At 39.9% G+C, this 17,249-nt stretch overlaps 1 protein-coding gene across 2 annotated transcripts in view; it reads right to left on the bottom strand.

The window, feature by feature from the left end:
- Positions 1-1,761: 1,761 nt before the first annotated feature.
- The window catches only part of C2H1orf87 (chromosome 2 C1orf87 homolog), a 62,671-nt gene continuing 47,183 nt past the window's right edge, over positions 1,762-17,249 (bottom strand). For both annotated transcript variants that reach the window (XM_007480488.2, XM_007480490.2), the window contains 2 exons: positions 15,719-15,908; positions 1,762-4,910 (listed from right to left, as the gene is read on the bottom strand). In XM_007480488.2, the coding sequence (XP_007480550.1) occupies positions 4,750-4,910; positions 15,719-15,908 (351 nt within the window). In that variant the 3' untranslated portion in view covers positions 1,762-4,749. The remainder of the gene's footprint in view (positions 4,911-15,718; positions 15,909-17,249) is intronic.

Below are 17,249 nucleotides of genomic sequence, written 5' to 3'. Positions count from 1 at the left end.
GCATATATACAAAATGCTGCATAAAGGAAGTAACCCTGGAGGGGTAATGAAAACAATTAGAGAATCAGGGAAGGCTTCCTGTAGTAGATAGAGTTAGAGATGAACCTTGATAGGGTCCGAGGGCTCCAATAAGTGGAGATGAGGAGGCAGAGTCTTCTAGGCATGAGGGACAGACCAGGCAAAAACTTGGAGCAGGAGATGAAGCATTGTGTATGGGGAAAAACAAGTGGTCAAGTTTGGCTGGAATCTAGCATTCATGAGGAGCAATAATATGTTTATATTTCTAGGATTCAGATTCTTCATCTGTAAAAATGAGGTTCTTGGACTCAAATTCCCAAGCTTCTCTCCAGTATTCAATCTATGATTCTGGGGTGTTATGTCCTGGGTTCTAATCTCGCTCAGTCATAGCCATCTAACCTTGGACAAGTTAATCTCTCAATGCCTCTGAATAAGTCAATGAGTAGATACCAACCTGCATCAGTTGAGAGATTTTCCTAACTGGAAATTCTCCATTCCATTTATATCACTTTCTCCTTCCCCTGGTGGGGAGGGGGGGGTTGTGGGTAATGAGAAAATATCAGTGATTTCATGTAATGCCCAACTTAGCTGATGTCTTTGTTAGTCAGTTTATCAAACTGCAAAATAGCTCCCCCACCTTCACCATACTGATAATTAAAAATTGGGATGCAGGAGCAAGAGAAAAATGCTAGGAAGTGTGGGTTATGTAAGGAAAATAAGTGATGATTAATAATTTTAAAATGAAGATGGCAGTGATGCTAAAGATTTTGGGGGGGTTTATATGATAAAGATTTGGGACTGGGTGGAAGTACTTCAGGCAACCAGCTCACATTTTCAAAGTCCCTAAAGGTTTCAAAGGTACTTTCCTCCCAATTGTATGAAGTAGGCAGCAAAAATATTATTATCCCCATTTAACAGATAATAAAACTGAGCCCCAGAGAGATTAGCTGTTTTGGTATACAGCAACTGTCTGACCTAGGTTTCAACCTCTGGTTCATAGTTTCAGACAAGAACTGAAAAGATCCTCAGAAACCATCTATTATTATTACCCCTTAAAAAAAAATATTTAATTTAATTAATTAATTTTCTAACCCTTTCTACAAAGAAAATCGCTGAGGTCCAGAGTCAATGTAATTTGATCACAGTTCACGTGAGCAATAAGTGAAATTTGGATCTATATCTTTGTAGCCCCAATTTTGAATCCTTTCCACTATGCCACTCTTGACTTCCACTGTCTTTTCCCATAGCTACTTCCTAAAAGATATCTCGCTTATATTGGTTCTAACATTGTAAGAACATCACTTCTAACACTCACCATTTGTCCAACATTTTCAGGTCACAGAACATTTTCACTTCTATAACTACTCAGAATCACACTGAGAAGTAAGTAGAGCTAATGTTCTTATCTCCACTTTACAGAGAGGCAAACTGAGCCTGGGGAATTTCCCCCACAGCACACAGATGGTAAATAAAAGTGTTGGGACTCAAATACACCTATCCAGGTCCCAAGACAAAGGATACTTCTTGGTGATCACAACACAACATACCCAGCTTTCATGAGCAATCCAGTCAGAAGTTGATTGTGGTCTTGTCCAAGTCAAATTGATGGCACCCATTGTAAATAAGGCTCCATAATAATCAGTCCCACTTTGAGGAGTCTTTGAAGGCAACCAACCAGTCCCAAGCTGGGAGAAATGCATTCCAAAATGGGATCTTGGATGAAATCACATCACACACCAGGGATGATGAGTTAGCAAGTTTTTATTCAGGTTTCACAGCAACTATAAACCATCATGAGATACTAGATGTGCCCAGAGATACTCAGAAAGGAAATCTCAACATTGACAAAGAAAAAGGGAGAGGATTTTTAGATCAATCAAAAGCTTAATACTCTTATTACATTGACACCACAAACATCAGTGATTGTTGGATCCCTTCTACAATTATGGCCCAAAACTGGGATAATGGCAGACCATTTCTTTTATTATTGAAGTAGAATTTTCAAATTTTAATTTTTCTTCTACAAGTCAAATTATTGCAGTCTATTCAGAGTAAAATAAATTAATATCTAAATAAATCATGGGTAACTCATGAAAATAGATTAATCACTGGAAAGGACCTCAAAGGATAGTTAGCTTAACTATTTTAAAGATGAGAATATTGGGACCCATAGAAATTAAGTGACTGGTCCAAAGTCAGCCAGACAGTATGCATAAGAGACAGGATTTGAAACAGGCTCTCTAAGTTCAGAATCATTCACCTTAGTTTTAACACAGTTACTCATACAAATATATAAAAGTGTTTGGTGAATGAATTAATGAATGAATAGTAAGATGTTAAGATAAAATGGGAATATGGCCAGCATCTGCATGTTACCTTCCTCTTAATTCATGGTAACAGAGATTGCACCAATCATGAGAACTCTTTGGTCTCAAATATCTTGATCCTTGAAGCTTTAACCAGTGGATTGGCAACTTGGGAGGTGAGAAGGACATAGCACTAATTATGGTTTATTTTATTTTTCTTTCAGCTGGGTAATATTGTAACCAGGAAGATGGCTTCCAATCCCTGCCATACTTATTTGCTAGCTGTAACCTAAGGCAGGACATCTCCCCTTGGGTTTCAGGATGCTCATTTGTAAAATGATGGAGTTGGACTGGCCCCTTCTAGTTCTAAATTCGACAAACATTTAATCCCTTTAAATGCACCCGGAATTGAAATAGATGGAGTTGGTGGACATAGCAGGCACTAGATTTGGGGGCTTTAGACAGAGTGAAGTGTGACATGTCTATTGGGTATGTTTTTAATATATTGAGTATGATGGCATGAAACTTGGTCTTTCCATTCTTGGGTGAACTCCAGTCCCCTTGCTTTCATTATTCTGCCAACAAGGGGACAAACAATAGATAACTCCCATCTCTTTATGAGGAGAAATTATAGCTCCTGTTTGCTTTAATACTTATGAAATACTTCTCATGGTTTATTTCATTTGAGCTTTGTCACAACCCAGTGAGTAGGTATAGGCTCTTGATATCTCCATTTTAAAGTTAAGGAAACAAAGGTTCAAGGATGACTAGGCCACCCAACTAGTAACTTAGAAGCTGAGTTCCTCTATATACTACACCACCTACTTCTCCAGTAAAATCATACATATCCATCCATCTAAGGTATACTTTATCTTTCCACAGTGATAGGATTGGAGTCATGGGCTGAGCTGGGGTATGTTGGATTAGATGGTTTCTTAAGAACTGTCCAACTTGGAGACTAATTTTCTGATGGAAGTCATCTTTCTCTTATAGGCTAAGTTCTTAAAAATTTTCTTTCTCCCTCTCTCTCCCATTGCTATGATTCCTATAATATAATTTAATCCATAATAATTAGAAATAAATGCCATTAATCATAATAGGACCTCAGCTGGCTCCTAGAGATTCCTCAAGTGGCCAAAAGCCCTGATGATCCTTACCAAGTCACAGACAGAATGTGAGAGCTCAAGTGAAGCTTAGAACATAGAATATCAGAGCATCCCCATCCTGATCATAACATATCTCGAGCCATATCTTGAGGGTTTTCAACTTACAAAGCACTTTATGGCCATTATCCCACTGGAGTCGCCTAACAACTCTGTGAGTTGGGCTACTCCGGATGTTATCATGGACATTTTATGAGGAAATAGATCCTTAGAGAGATGAAATAACTTGCCCACAGGGACATAGCTATTGAGTCCAGTGGCAGGAAAGTTCACAGAAAAAGAGAATATGGACCTTAGAATGCTTAGAATACAGAGTATTGCATGTCAGAGCTGCAAGGGATCTTAGGATAAATCAATCAACCAATTAGCATTTATTAAGAACCTAATGCGTGTCAGGTAATATACTAATTCTGGGAAAATGCATCAAATCCCCTACAAAATCAAAGTGTCTGAACTGTTAGGTAGGGTCCTTAGAATGACAGGGCACAGGACAAAATATATTAGAGCACTGCATGTTAGAGCTGCACTGAGCCTTAGAACTTAGAATGAAGGTAAACAAATCATAGAATGTTAGAGGGGAAAGAGATCTTAAGACACAAAAAGCGAGAGATTGGCTGCTCCTTTGAATATGGATGACTAGAACACAGAAGAAAGAATGTTAGAGCTGGGGGGGGGGGCTTCAAGTCATAGAAGTGTTAGAGTTGGCAGAGACCTTAGAACAAAGAATGTCAGAGCTAGGAGGGTCCTTAGAACATATTACATCAGAGCTGAGAGAGAACTTATAACAGAGAACATTGGAGACTTAGAACAAGGAATGTTAGAGCATAGAAATTTATATTACAGAATGTCAGAACCTGGACCAGCCAATTGGAATCCTGAATAAACAGTGTAATAGATAAAAGGTGCTTTAAGAGATTACCTAGTCTACATTCCCATAATCATCACCACCACCATTTATAAAGGAGAAAACTGAGGCCAAGAGGTTAAAAGTCATACTTTGAGGGAGTGGCTGGACTGGTTGGTGACAGTCCTGATTACATTCTCACCCAAACCAAATAAAGCCTCCCCGCCTTCATGTCATTCGGTAAAAGGGGGTTGGTCTGAGCCAGGAAGGCCATGAGAAGTACGCCCAGGATGCTTACGCCGACTGCACCTCCCTGGGAACACTTCATCTCTCCCATCCTCAGACTCTGAAAAACGTGTCCCTGGGTACAAGAAGGGAGACACAGCAACAGCTGTTAGCATGATGATCTGGGCACGTGTCACAGCTCCTTCAGGTACCGTAGTGTTGGCTCCAAGAGCAGGTTCTCTCCTACACGGAACCTCCGGACTGCCTGATCAATTTTCAGAGGGCTGAGGGCAAGGTTGTAAATGAGATTGTAGTTGTGCATGAGACGCCTGGCTCGCTCCTTCTCCAGTACACCTAGGTTTGGGGGGGAGGGGGCATGGAAAAAAGAGGAGAGAGGGGAAGAGAGAGTGAGGGAGGGAGAGAGGAAGAAAGACACAGGCAGGTAGACAGACACAGTCAGAGCCAGAAAGACATTTGGAAACACAGACAGATTCAGAGGCAGGAAGACAGACAGAAAGATAAAGATAGAAAGAATGGGAGCAGAGACAGAGCAACAGAGGGATAGTGAAAGAGAAAGGGAAAGAGGAAGAGACAGACACATCAAGACAGAGAGACACATAAAAGACAAATGGAGAAATAGGCAAAAAGGAAATAGAGTTTGAAAGAAAAAAAGATACAGAAAACAGGAAAAAGAGAAGACAGATGGACAAAGACAGAAAGATGCAGAATAGGAAACAGATGGACAGGGAAAGAAAAGAGATACACAGAATGAGAGAGATGGAGAAACAGAGAAAGAATAAAAAGATACTTATTTACAAGATTAATCTCTCTGCAATGTCTTACACATAGTAATGGTTTAATAAATGTTTGTTGAATTGAATGGGATTCCAGAAGAGGATTCTCTATGTCTTGTCAAGACTGGTCCTTCACAAGAATCCTTAGTCCTGACCAAAGCCAATACTAAGATGTGGACACATGCTTTATGAGGCGTCTCCTACTGCAACCCACAGCTAAATTCTAGGCGAAGTTCAAGGATATGCTTCATGTAGCTATGACAACTTTCTGAAACTAGTTCTAGAGAAGGGTGGGGTTTAAATTGAAATGCTCCTGGTTCCAAAGGTCATTACCCAAAGTTGTAGACTCATAGAACCCTAGAGCAAAATGAGCCTCTTAGTATCTTTAAGTCCAATGCTTTTTTCTGCTTCGGAGAAAACTGAGACTCATTCACTTGAGGTCACCTAGAAGTGATTGAATTCAATTATTCCTTTGTCACTAAGTTTCTCCTACTCATCTATCTACCCTCTGTCCTCCCATGGCACTATCCTCCATGATGTATTTTGTATTCTTTTTTGGCATCTTATCTTCCCTTCCAGATGGTAAGCTTCCTGAAGATCCAACCACTCAATGGATACATGATAGAGTAGAGGCTGGTTCAGTTAGGAATTAGACTCAATGTCTCCTAAAAGTCCCTTTTGTCTGGGAGATACTGAGATTCTGGGATTCTGGAGAGGGGAGGCCAATGTCTTCTTTCTTCCTTCTCCATCACCTGATGTAGCCCACTGGACATACAAAGGTGCTTAATAGAGATTTCATAAATGAATTCACTTATATCTGACCTTTTCCTTCTCAAATATGCATAAAGCATTGTATCTGGATTCCCTAGCCTGCATTCTCATCAAACTCTAGAATAATATAAACATATTTAATTAACATTTTAAGGTTTGCAAAGTACTTGGCATATATTATCTTATTTGATTCTTGTAACAACTCTTTAAGGTAGGTGCTGTTATTATCTTTATTTGATAGATGAGAAATTGAGGCACAAAAACTTTCCCAAGTTAGTAAATGGCTAGATTCAAACCTACGTTCTGGCATCACTCATCTGGAGGTGAAAGGAAGCCCTAGTGATCTCCTAGAAGCTGGGATTGAAGATGAGCAACTTGCTCAAGGTAACACAGTAAGTATCTGAGGCAGGATTCAAATGCAAATCTTCCTCATAGCCAATCCAATGCTTTAACCACTGCAATACCCAGACCAGACTCTGTTGCCTTCTCATCTCACTGCAGATGAGTTCCCATCTTTTAGTCTCAGGTTCCTCCAATACCCTATGTTTAATTTTTTAAGATTCTCTTGTTTGTTTGAGCTTTCAGTGTTTTGAGGTCTCTACTGATTCTGTGTGCTAAGCTCTCATTCTGTTTTAGGATTCCTTTCAGGTGTCTATTCTATGACTTTTAAAAATTTGTAACATTCTATGTTCCAGAGCCTCTGTCACCTCTGACATTCACTGCTTTAACATTCTTTGTAATAATGACCCTTCCAGTTCTGTGTTCTAAGCTTCCTTCCTGATCTGACTTTCTCTCTTCCAAGACCCCTTCTTGCTCTGACACCCCCTGTTCTAAGCTCCTTCTCAGCTCTGATATTCCCCCTTTTAAGATTCTTCCCAGCTCTGACATTTTCTCTTGTAAGGTCCCTCCAAGCTCTATCATCCCATATCCTTAGGACCCTCCCAATCCTCACATTCTTTGTTCTGGAGTCCCTTGCCAAGCTGATATCCTACATTTTAACATCCTATCTCCTAAAGTCCCTTCCAGCTCCAACATTTTACCTTCTCATCCACATACGATCCTGGATATTTTATTTGTGTAGGTCCCTGGACCATTTCTTACAATATGTGCTCTAATAGTCTAGATTCGGAGTCCCCTTACAGCTGTAGTATTCTGTGTTCTATGATTTAAAAGCTTCCCAACTTTACTGCTTGGGAAATTCATCCTGATGTCAAACTAAAAATTCCATCAGTTGAAATGTGTGCCCATTCTAATCTATCATGTCATTAGTGGACTCCCCAAACAGCTGCTCACCACAATCCTTCAATCTCTCATCATGTGCTAAAGTCCATCCTCTTTTGCTCTTGTGAAAACTCAAATATATACCCCATACATACACATGCAGAGGCAAGAAGTAGGGAGCTGGGAGGACTTTTCCATCCCTCCTTCAGAGAGCTGACCAGGGCAACAAACCCACCACCTCCTCAAAGGAAAAAATAATCTGTCTGTTAAATATCATTTTCCATCCTTGGTTGATTGAGGCAATCCCTCACATCAGTCCTTTGACCCTTCCATGCACTCTATGTTCATCCCAGTATGTACTTGTACATGGGAAAAGCCAAATAAATATTTATGCAGTGAACAGCCTACATCTCCAATCAAGCATGGCCAGGCTCATCTATTTTCAGAACATTGGAGAGCATAGCTATTTCCAAAAGGGAGAAATATGAGTCTGGTACAGTGTGGGGCAGGGGCCTTTGAGCTAGAGATAGGGATGCTTGGTTCCAAATTCTTGTTGTTACATTCACTAGCTGACTAACCTTGGAAATATCACTACCATTCCTGATTTGTAAAAACAAAGTCATTGGACTCAGTAAATGTTAATCTCTCTTCTAGCTTCAACAGCACGTGTTGATACCTTTAAGCACTAACATTCTATGTGGTAAGGATCCTTCCAACTTAAACACTGTTTCTTCCAGCTCTGGGTTCTAAGATGTTATGATCTAGAGTGCTTTCCAGCTCCAAATAACTGATGACTTCAGGTCCTTCCCATCTCCAATATTCTATGTTCAAAGTCTCCTCTTAGCTCTGACATTCTATATTCTAAGGTCCCTTCCAGTTCTAACATTCTATGTCCAAAGATATCTTCCAGCTCTAATCTATGTTCCAAGATTAACCTTTAGCCTCTGAAATTCTCAGTTCTAAGGCCACTTCCAGCTCTGACATTCTGTTTTCAAGACTATGTATATTCATACTCTAGCATTCTATATTCCATGTCCTTGTTCTAACATTTTTATGTTCTGGGGTCTTTCTCTGATCCATCTTATGAACTAATGTCTTTCCAAAGTTCTCATGGTTGATGCTCTAAGTTCCGACATTAAATTCTTTACATCCCTTCCACCTCTGATATTCTATGTTTCAAGGTCTCTTTCAGTTTTAATATTTATGATCTAGACTTCTCTCTAGGTCAACCATTCTAATGTCCATCTAAACATTAATGTTATGATTTCTAAGTTCTCTTTCATCATTAAAACTAGAGATTATTCTGCTCATATTCCATGTTCTAAGGTCATCCATATAAAGCAAGAGGTGTAGAGTGTAAAGGGAAAGTAATTTCAGAGAGGAAAGCTCTAGAATTGAGGGAATTCAGGAAAGACTTTACATAAAAAGTAATTGTTTAGCTAGCCTTGAAGGAGGGGAAGATGAGGAAGGAGAAGATTATAAGTACAGGTACTAGCCAGTAGAAATAGCCAGAGTCAGAGAGGATTTAGTCCTGTTCTGTGATTCTATAATGTAGGTCCTCTTTCTGCTATGAGGCTGTGGTTCCTTCCTAAGTTTGTGGCCAATGAGTCAGCCAACATGCTGACCTTGGACAATCTTAATTTTTCATTAAAACTTGCCTCAGACATTCCCATCTCTTGCTGACCTATTCTTTGGCTGTAGTGGTTCTACACATTTCATGGAAACGGGAAAAACAGAAATAAATAATGAAGAAGTCATGGGGAAAGTATTTCAAATCTGCCCTTTTAATTTATTTACATCCATCATCTACCAAGGTCAACAAAACTCCATAGAGAACTTGTTTCTTCAGAAACTCCACAAGAATGAGGTCCAAGCTTGGGGAGGCATAGATCAGTGACTGAGGCTGTAGCCATCAATAGTCACTGCATTTTGAGGGTTGTTTTTTCTAACCTATCTCTTATGTTGGAAAGAACATGCTAGAAAGGAAACAGCACTGAGGTCAGAGTCCAGAAAGCAGGGCTCAAAGGTTGGCTCTGGGGTTTACTAGCTATGACATGCTATCATGTGACCTCTTGGTGCCCCAGTTTCCTTATCTGTCAAATTGGGAGAATTACTTGCATGTCCTAACTCACAAGGTTGTGGCATGAGAAAGCCTAACAGTTCTGTTATGTTTATTACTCTTCTTTGGGGACTATTTTTCCAGTCCCAAGCTTGAGAGATCCCAAGCTTCTTCACCTCAGAACCAGGTCATTACAATGGTATCACAGAATCTCAGCTTGGAAAGAGGACTCACCGGTTATCCAATACCAGCCCAGATGATGAACTCTACTTAGAATCTTCTCCCACAAAATCAGCATCCAGAACCTTCTAAACTACTTTCTATTCTTTTGCCATGGTCAACCTATTGAACATTCATGTCACTCTATTATGACCTTGTTCCACTAATTTCAGGGAAATCTGTTCTCTTTCAAGTCCATTGTTGATAGTTCTGTCTCGCTGGGCCATGCAGAACAGGATTGAACCTTCTCTTCTCCTGATTCTAGTCATTTCCACCAGTTATTAAGTCTACTTGTAATCCTTTCCATCCTCACTTCCCTTTCCTGGTCTCCTTCAAGTCTCTATTAACATGAAGCCTTTCCTGGAGTCCTTCAATTCTAGAGCCTTCCTCTCTGACACAGCCTACCATTTCCACTCTATACATCTTGTTTTACCTAGATGTTTGCATGTCGTCTCCTCCCTTGGGCTGTGAGCTCCTTGAGGGCAGGACTTTGTTTTTTACCCTTTTATATATATATCTTCAATGATTAGAACAGTGCCTAGCACAGAGTAGATGCTTGATAAATGCTTGCTAACTAGATGTATTTATTGACTTCTTCTGGGAGCTCCCTCTTCTCCAGGTAAGTTTCCATTTAATTCAACTGATCCTCTCATGATATTGTGTTTAGTTCCTTCAAAGACAATGCTGAGCGTGGAATGAGCATGGGCAGGGAAGCAAAGGGAGCTCAGGTGCTCCTCTGGGTCCTACCACAAACACCCAGGGGCAAATCCTGCATTTTCTCTGGGCCACAAAGTGTATTATTCTATCAAATGACCAGGATGGGGCACACAGTCTAATCTAAGGTCCCCATTCAGATCGAACATTGTATGATTCTCCAGCTTTTGTCTCCAACTCAGAAACAACCTCACTTGTGAGTCACAACCTCTTGAACATGCCTAATTCTCATTTCTCCCCCTCTTCCTTCTAAACTACGTGAGCTTCCTAATAATCCCGATACACTTAATCTTGCCCCTTCCCAATCCATTTGCTCATGGCAATCATGCAATCTTCCCAAAGTACACCCTTTGCCATGCCACTTCCTAGTTCAAAAACCTTCTACAGATCTCTACTGCTCTCTATTCTAGCTGGATCTATCTTCCAGTACTCTGTACACAGTACCTGTGTGTGTGTATATGTATATATGCCTATGCAGAAATACACATATTATATAAATGTGTTTTATTATATTATATAAATTGTCTAATTAATATACACATTTATATGAATTAATATAATTTATAATATATAATAACTAAAATATAAATATAGAAAATATAATAAAATATATAATATAGAAATATAGTAAAATATATAATACCAAACATATAATAAATATACAATATATAAAATATAAATATATAATAAATATGTATATAAATTATATAAATATGTAAATGTATTTTAGTTATATTATCTAAATGTTGTATTATATAGTATTTATTTGTTATATTCATAGATGTAGTCAAATATTTAAATACATACATATATATATATATACACACACATACATGGGGAGTGTCACAAAGCTGGTATTGTTCAGTTGTTTCATGTCTGATTTTTTTGTGACTCCATTTGGAGTTTTCCTGGCAAAGATAATAGCATGATTTGCCATTTCCTTCTCCAGCTCATTTTATAGATGAGTAAACTGCAGCATACTGAATTAAATGATTTGCCAAGGATCATACAGCTAATAAGTGATTGACACTGGATTTGAACTCAGGTCTTCCTCATTCCAGGTGTGGTGATCTGTGCCATCACAAAGGTAGACAGAGACAGAATTGGGATTAGAAGGTCTTCTGAGGCCCAGGCTAGTTCATAAAGATATGTTGAAATTCTGGGACAAAAGCCTTGCAGAAATCCCGGTCTATCCTGTCCATATCATTTCCCTGATCTAAATCACCTTGGAAAGCTGTCAAAATGAATGGTGAAACTTGGACATGAACCTGACCCTACCCTATTTTTTATGTGTGACCAGAGACTTTAAAAATGTTTATTGGGGCTGAGAATTAAAATGAGACACACTGGAAAAGGCTCTCTCAACTATCTCTCCACCCACGCTCTCTTCAAGCTCAGACAATCTGGCTTCTGACTTCACCACTCAAGTAAGGCTTTCTCACAAAGGTCACTCATGACAGAGAAAGTGCTAAATCCAATGGGCCCCTCTTCAGGCCTCCTTCTCCTTGACTTTTCTGTACTTCATCATACACTCCTCTGACCTCCTTAGACTGTTCCTTCTTGGTCTCCTGAAAGGACTCACTCATTTGCTTCCTCTTCCCCCTCTTCCTCCCAAATACAGAGATCTGACCTCTGAGTCACAAAGCCTTGGGTTTGAATCCTGACCCAAATATTTATTCATTTGATGACTTTGGTAGGTCACACTCCATTTCCTTTTCAGTTAGGAATAACAATGTTGTCAACTTCATATTGTATGTGAGGTCCAACATATACAAAGAACTTTGAAAGTAAATGCCTTCTGCCATTATTATTCTAAAACCCTCTCCTGGTCCTTGTAACAATCTCTTCTGTGGGAGTGTGGTACAGTACAAAAATACAGGTTGAACACCTTGGCTCAAATTCCTTCTCTGTTTCTTGTTGCCTGTGTGACCCTGGACAAGTCTCTTAATTTGAGTGGCCCTCAGTTTCTTTATTTGTAAAATGATGAAATTGAGCTAGATATCCTTCAAGGTCCCCTTCCAGATTGAAATCTAGGACTCTATGCTGATCTGGGTTTGAATTGTAAGAAAGATCATCTCTCAAGTGCCTTCTAGCTTGATCTATATGTCTTGTCTACTCTGACAGGTTCTATGATCACCTCTAGACAGATGACTCCTGAAGTCATTCCATTTTCTAATCTCTTCTGAGATTTAGTTTACATCCTGAAACTGCCTATTGTGTATTTCCCCCCACGTGCCCCACCAGTGCATAAAACCTGGTACATCCAAAGCTCTACTCAGCACCTTCTTGTACTAAATGTATCCTATCCTCCTTATTATTGTGAGGTAGTCTATGGGGCCTTGGATTTGGGGTTAGGAAGATCTAGGTTTCCATCTTGCTTCAGATAATTACAAGGACAGCCAGGTGGGTCAGTTGATAGAGCACTGGGCTTAGAGTGAAGAGATGAGTTCAAATTCAGCTTCAGACACTTACTAGCCATGTGACTTTGGGCAAGTCACTTAGTACTGTTTACCTCAGTTTCCTCATTTATAACAAGAGCTGGAAAAGGAAATGTAAAACCACTTCAACCCTTGTCAAGAAAACCCCAAATGGCATCACAAAAAGTTGAACAAGACTGAAATGCTGAATAACAACAATATATTTGTATAATGTCTCTGACCCTGGTCAAATCACTTAAAAACAAAAAACCAACAACCCCATCACTCACTTCCCTCATCTGTAAAAAGGAGGGGTTTGGCCTCAAAAAGACAACTTAGGTACTTTTCTAACTCTAAATATGTGAACCACCCAGGAAGAAAATATAATCGTCATTTTTGATTTGTTCCTCTTACTTGCCCATCAGATCCAATTAGTTTCTGTTTATTTTCCCTTCTTTCCATTTACAAGGCTATTACCATTGTTTATGCCTTTGTCATCTATCCTATGAACTTATTCAATGAAACACACAAACTCAGAGTTGGGAGGGATCTCGGGGGCCAAGGTGGTTGGTCTATACTTGGAAAAGAATTTCCTCTAAAACATGCCTGGTGAGTAGTCTTCCAGCTTTGCTTAATCACCTCCAGGAAGGGGAAAACAAAGATGGCGCATGGAAGGCTCTGAGATCTGTAGTTAGAGAACCTGAATCCCAACGTGCTTCAGATTGGCTTCACATGTGACCTTTAGCAAGTCACTAACTTTCCTTGGTCCTCCTTTTCTTATATCTAGTTTGAGTGGGTTGAGCTAAAAGAACTCTGAGGTCTCTTTCAGCCCTAGATCTACGATTTGCATGAGCTCTAATTACATGTGGATAGCTTTATTACCCTACAGCAAGACTAAATTCACCCTTTAGCAATGTCCCCCTCTGTCACCTGAGTCAGGCAGAACAAGGCAAATTTCTCTTTCCTACCTACCATTGCCCCTTATAGGAAGAAATCTCCCTAACTCCTCTTCTTCAGTCTCTTGCCCCTTGGTCTGATCTCAAAGTATCTTTGTCATCCTGGTTTTCCCCCTTTTATCAACATCTTCCTAAAAAGAAATTAGTGTGTAGCTGGCATTGAACACCTCCTGCCATTTGGTTCTAATTTATCCTTTGAACTTAACCACCCTACTTTATCCCCAAACTGGGAGTGCCAGCTCTTCTCCAAATTAAGTGCTCCATCTCCTGCTCCCAAGTACTTCCACAAACTAGATCTCAGAATTGGCATGTATGATATCAACACCATTTCTCAGAATTTTTATTCTCTTCCAAGGCCCAGCTCAATTATCTCTTCCTCCTCTGGAATCATTTCCTGATATTTTCTTCTGATGCTTTTTTAACCCTCTGTCTCTCTGCCTATCTCTGTCTCTGTCTCTCTGTCACTGTCTCTGTTTCTCTCTCTCTCTCCCACCTCTTTTTTTGGGTAGATCTGTGGAGATGGAGATCAGAAAAAAAGGAAGAAAGGATTCTAGATCTTGGGCTAAAAAAATCTAGAATTGGAAAGGATCTTAGAGTCTGTATAGTCCAATCTCCTTCTTTTACAGATCAGGAAAAAATCTGAGGCAATAATTCTTCCCGCCTCCAATGCTTCCTCCAGAAGAATTGCTGTCCAAGCTAATACTCTCATTTTATAGAGGCCTCTATGTCCTAAAGGCTATTTACAGTTCTAGTATTCTATGTTCTATCATTCTACTGTTCTCTATTCTGACATTCCATGTCCTAAGGTTCATTCCAGCTCCAGCGTTCTATATTCTACCATTTGATGTTCTACGGCCCCTTCCAGTTACAGCATTCTATTCTATATTCTATACTCTAAAGCCCCTTCAAGCTCCAATTCCCTACACTCTCTATTCTAATGTTTTACGTTCTAATGCCCTAATACAGCTCCAATGGTCTACATTCTCTATTCTAACATTCTACGTACCAAAGTCGATTCTAGCTTTTAGCCTTCTATGTTCTACCATCCTATGTTCTAAAGTCCTTTTCAGATCCATAATTCCATGACCTAATATTCTGTATTGTAAGGTGCCCCCAGACCTAATATCTCTGACCTAGCCCTCTATTGGCTCTAAGACTTGGTTCTCAAGACTCTTAAGAGGTATAACATTGGAGTTTCCAAAGGGCTGCCTCAAGGATTGGCCTCCCCTACTTCTACATTCTAAGAGTCCCCTGCAGCTACACCTTTTTGTTTTCTACCATTTATATGGTTTTATAAAATATGGCTTTCAATACCTGAGCCTCAGCTAAAGCTTGGGAATCTTGTAATGGTTCCACTTCAATAAAGTTTGCTTTTGTAATGGCATTTCTGTTTATTTAATTTTACCTGCAGGAATTGCCCCTTGCATTTGAATAATGGCTTGTACTTTTCAAAATACTCCTGCATTTGAACAAAGAGAAGGCAGCCAGGTGTTGTAATGGGTAGAGCATGGACTTGGAATCAACAAGAACTGAAAGCTAAATCTGCCTCAGCTACTTCCTAGCTGTTAGACCCCAAGCAAGCCATTTAGTCTTACTTGGGTTCAGTTTTCTCATCTCGAAAATGGGTAGAATAATAATTCCTACCTCACAGGAATATTGTGAGGATCGTAGAGAAAATATATATAAAAAACTTTGCAATTATTAAAGTGCTATATAAATAATAATAAATATTTATAGTTTTAATTTATTTTATATAAATATATATTATATATTTATATAAATAAATTTTAAATAAATAAAATAAGTTTTATTTATTTATATTGATTATTTGCATAAGTAATATAAATATAAAATTAAATGAATAATGAATAAATATCATAAATTATAAACAAACAATATAATGAATAAGGGACTCTTCTCCCCCACCCCATTCTGGATTTTGCTAGATGTCACCAAGGAGCCTGCCAGGCTGCCCAGTGAGAGGGGGCTTGTTTCAAGCCTAAACTTTCACCTGTATGGTTCACATCACACAAGTAGAGGGCATTTTCTAGCTTTCGGAACCGGTCCATCCATGTCTCACGCTGGGTCTCCTCATTCCCAAGTTGGCTCAGGTATGGCTGTGAGGCTGGTCGGATCTGCCTGCTGGCCCTTGTCTCCAAAGCTGGGTTCGCAGGTGGTGGCTCCCCATCTTCTGTCTGCTTCTATCAACAAAAACCAAACAGCTTTTTGACAATGAGATAGCAACCCAGACAATCCCAAGGTTCCTTGGCAGAAGGATGGACCACCCAGACAGCAGGAACAGGGAGAAGTCGATGTTTCTCAAAGCCAGGGAGACCACGTTGCAATTCCTCAGCTCTGCAGGATTGTGCCTGCCAATTCTTGCTGGATGGGAACGGCTCAGATGAAGGCTTTTCAAAATTAAATTAAACAGGGAAGGACATCATCCTGTCTTAAGCTCGGTCTCATGGGGGGTTTTCTGAAGAACATTTTTAAAAAGTCATTTCAGAAATTGGGAAGCCTTCAATGTGGCCTCTAGGAATCACTTTGCAGAGATGTACCTGTTGGGTCCACAGGAGAAGGGGGAGTACCCTGAAGATAGTCTTAATGCACGAACAGTGGCCAGTTGGCCATGGCCCCAAGGAGCAAGAGGAATCGAGGATACACAGAAATGTCAAGAACCCCCCTCCCTAAAGAGACACATTACGATGTAGTGGGGAAAGGAGGTTTTAGAGTCAGTGGTTCTGGGTTTAAATTGAAACTCTGCTCCTTATACCTGCATGACACTGGGGAAGTCATTTCCTTTCATTTGGTCTGGGTTTCCTCCTCCATACAATGAGGGGGCTAGGATAAATGATACCCAAGATCCCTTCCAGTTCCAAATCCCATGACCCTATGAAACCACAGCCTCTGAGATGAACTAAAAGAACTTGGAAGGGTTAGCCTGGAGAAGAGAACACTTTGGGGGGGGGGGGGGCTCATGATAACTGTCTTCAAATATTGGAAAAGCTAATATGTGGAAGAAAGCCACATTGGATTTGTTCTGCCTGACCCTAGGGGGCAAGAGAACTAGGAGAATATCACACTGTAGCAGATTTTGGCTGGAAAAAAGGGAGAAAAACTTCCTAACTTTATAATGTGATGAGCTCCTTGTTAACCAGGATGTGCGATACTAAACTGCAAACCAATTTTTCACAAAAGGCTAAGTGGGAAAAAAGTTAAAAATTAATGTTGCCAGTGGCAAAAATGGAGGCTGGTGTGAACTGTCACTTGTGAACGCTTATGTTGCTGTGATGGTGTTTCTTTGCTGGGGCTGACAGGCTCCAGCTGACATTTTTGGGAAGCCCCAGGGCAATGTTGGGGCCCCACATGCCCATCGGAGTGGCTTGCTCTTCTCTCAAGACTGTCTAGGACTCCCTACTCTCAGAGTCAGTCAGGAAAGAAAGCAACAAACTATTATTAAAGGATTACTAAGTGCTAGGAATGATTGCTGATGGAATTGTGAACTGATCCAACCATTCTGGAGGGCAATTTGGAATTATGGC

Source organism: Monodelphis domestica, chromosome 2, assembly GCF_027887165.1.
Source record: "Monodelphis domestica isolate mMonDom1 chromosome 2, mMonDom1.pri, whole genome shotgun sequence".
NCBI lineage: Eukaryota > Metazoa > Chordata > Mammalia > Didelphimorphia > Didelphidae > Monodelphis > Monodelphis domestica.
This window is presented reverse-complemented; position numbering and strand designations above follow the sequence as displayed.